Genomic DNA, 3,209 nt, shown 5'->3' on the forward strand with positions numbered 1-3,209 from the left:
TAGGGTGAATGTGTGCAATGACCTGGTGCATTCTCAGAACACAAAGTACAGTAGGGGCTGTAGGTTAGGTGGGTAGGGCTGGGAGAGGGGCCTTATCTAATCCTATTGTTGGTGGTATCTCTTTCTTATCTCCCCCCCCCCCCCAGCCCTGGGGACCCAGAGCTACTTTGAGGATAAGATCATTTTTTCCTCTTGTGGCTCCCTATCCCTTGGTGTATGTATTGACTGTCAGTGTGCTCACAGGTATTGAACCCCGGGTGGTGGAGACACACAGATGACTCAGAGTTAGTTTCTCTCCCTGCCAGGTCTGGCACAGGAGACAGACAGTAAACAACTGGCTACAGCAATAGACAGAATGAATGGACAGCCACTATGGAGGTTCAAGCAGAAATGAGATCAAGCAGAGGGAGAGATGAGTTTTGCTCCAGGAATGAAAAGCAAAGAGGTTTTGGAGGAGAAGATGGCACAGGAGATGTTGGCCCTAAGGAATGGGCTAAGGGAGGTGTTGGGGTGGGAGGCATTCTAGTTAGAGACACCAGGCCCAAAACTGTGGTCTTGGGAGGGAGAGGCTGGGAGATGCAGCAGGGAAAGGGAGGCTGGGGTTTCGAATGCTGTTCTCGCGTGTTTGGCCTGGCTTCTGATCTGACCACATCTTGGATCGTTGTGCCAGCAGCTGCACACCTGGCTGGGGGTCTGCTGAGTGGTTCTGCTTCCCAGGAACTCATCAGCTCCCTTCTGTCCAGCAGGCTGGGGGGCGGGGGGGGGGCTCCCTGCTCTGTCCAGGTCCTCCCGCTGTCTTTTGTAGCCCTGCCACAAACCTGCCAATATGGGGCCTCATTCTGTGGTAAGTCCTAGCAAAGGGCAGCCCACAAGGACAGAGCACCGGGTATGGGTTCCCTGGGCGCCACTCCTCTTGTCACACATGCTCCAGAAGGAGGTGCTCGTTCTTTTGTCAAGGTGGGGGGTGGGAAAAGAACACTACAGAAGGGAAATTGGCATCATAGAACAAGAATTTAGGATCTCAAGAGACATTAAAGATCTTTCAACCTGCCTTTCCCATTTGACAAGATGAGGGAGGAAAATGATGCCCCCACAGAGAGGTCTGGGCTGCAGCGCAGCTACTGAGCAGGCATGGCCAACTTGGTAGACACTTCCATAGTAGAGCCAGAGAAGGGCAGTGTTTTCCTTCGGCCAGGACCTGCCCGATTGTCATGATACTCATAATTTGTGGGCCTTGTAGACCTGCGATGAGTCAGGCTTCTTATGAGTCAGTCTGTTGACAAGCCATCCTTGGCCATTCCTAGCCCATCAAAAATAGAAGTCCAGGGGAAGGGTAGGACCAGGCCAATTTAATTAGTGTGGGCTCTAAGGTACCTTAAGTTAGCCCTATTAAATTAAACCGCCTAGGGGAAAAAACAACTGTAATTATTTCCTTTTCTCCCCTACCCTTGTATATCAACTCCCTCCCAACCTCCATGCGTTTCTCAATCACAAAATAACCTTTAAACTGGGGCTAGCATACAGACAACCATAAGCTACAGTTCAGTATTTCCCCTTTTCTGTCCCCTTCCCTGGCGATCTCTAGGTCCCAGCAGAGAACAGAGTGCATCCAGAAGCATCCGTAGAGCCTGGCTGTATTCTAATTTAGGGAGGCAGTTACACTGAGTAGAACATGATTCCAAAAATGCACGGAGTCTCCTTCCTGAACCAATGCAGATCAGTTTGCTGAGGGGCATTTTTTTAAACGCCCCTTTTCTCTTTTCAACAGATTAAAATAAGCAAACTTTAAGGGTAGGGAATTATTTATTTTGTTGAAATTTAGTTCTGAGTTTTCCTACTTGAAACGTGTTTTCCCCAGGACACTGACCTATCCTTTAATTGTTTGGTGCGAGGCATGTTAGGGGGAGGGGCGTTACTTGTTTATTGGAACAGCTCAGTTAAAAAAAAAAAAAATCAACCTAGGCTAACAGTTTCAAGGCTCCCCTAAAGATGTATCCAAACAGGCAGCCAATCAGCGCTTACACAGCTTTTTCTGCTCGACTCTTTTAAAGAGACAGTGCCGACAGTGTTTTATCACATTTAAAGAGAACCGCGCTCTAAAAGCAGTCTGAAAATGGGGGAGTCTTCCCCGATTTCGCTGGTTTCTGGTCTAATAAGGGACTCCTAATGCGTACTCGGGGTTCTCAGCGTGACAGAGAGGAGTCAGCAGCAAATAGCTGGGTCACTCTTCCAGCCCCCCCCATTTCCCATTGTACACCTGGGTCACTGACAATGGAAGCTTCCCCTCCCCCCAAGCTTGACTCTCACCCCCCCACTCCCCAATGTAGCTCCATTTATTTGAAGTTTGCAGATTTCAGTGGCGCGCGTTCCACGGCGCGGGGCGCTCAGGTGACAACCCCCGTCTCCCGGAACGGCACCGTCTCTTGTGGAGAAGCCAAGGGGCTAACTAGACAGGGCTAGCGGACCTTAGAAATTTGGGAGCACTATCCCTTTTCTTATCACAAGCCCCCCATCCTCTCCCTCAGGCACCCCAAAGCACGCCAAGGACCTTTTTCGCGCGGCTCCACTTTGGGGCTTTCCAAAGTATTTTAATGATGTAGTAAAGGAGCAACCGCTCGCCTCAGCGCCGGCTCCAGCAGCCCAGCTCGCAGCGTGGAGCCTGGGCTCGGCGCTCGGAAGGCGGACTGGGCTAGAGGGACGACTGAGGGGCGGGGTGACGGGGGGGGCGGCCAGGAGTCTAGGGAGGGGGTCGGGGTCGAAGCCCAGGAGGAGGGTAGGCACGGGGGAGGGGGAGATAAGGGCTGGGCCGGCGCGGGCCGGGCGGGGGGAGGTGAGGGGCAGATAAGAGAGAGAGACGTGGCGGGAGGGAGCCGGCGGCGCTCCGCTTAGAGGTCCGAGCCCCCTCCCCTCCGGCGCTGCCGCAGCACCCCTCAACCCCCAGTGGCCCCCGCCGCGGAGTGGTCCCCGCTGGTCAAACACCCTTGTCGCCAGGCCTGGAGACCAGAACTCCCCTAGCCCGATCAAGTCCCCTCCCAACATCTACAGAAAAGAGAGGCGCGCGCCCCCGGGCACCCCCCGGCTCGGCCGCAGGAGCAGGGGCAGAGGCTCGGCGGAGGCGGCCGCAGCGGGGACTGCCGCGGCCGGGCGCTGACAGGGCGTCCCTCCCGGGCAGTCGGGCCCGCCCCCGCGCGCCGATTGGCCGAAGCGAC

The 3,209-nt window shown here is 54.6% G+C and overlaps 1 protein-coding gene across 1 annotated transcript in view; it reads left to right on the forward strand.

Annotated features, from left to right (window-relative positions):
• The first annotated feature begins 826 nt into the window (after positions 1-826).
• SSBP3 (single stranded DNA binding protein 3) overlaps positions 827-3,209 on the forward strand; it is a 162,769-nt gene continuing 160,386 nt past the window's right edge. Inside the window, exon 1 of the mRNA XM_029945826.1 lies at positions 827-844. Within this exon, the coding sequence (XP_029801686.1) occupies positions 827-844 (18 nt within the window). The remainder of the gene's footprint in view (positions 845-3,209) is intronic.

This window comes from Suricata suricatta, chromosome 8 (assembly GCF_006229205.1).
Source record: "Suricata suricatta isolate VVHF042 chromosome 8, meerkat_22Aug2017_6uvM2_HiC, whole genome shotgun sequence".
Lineage (NCBI taxonomy): Eukaryota > Metazoa > Chordata > Mammalia > Carnivora > Herpestidae > Suricata > Suricata suricatta.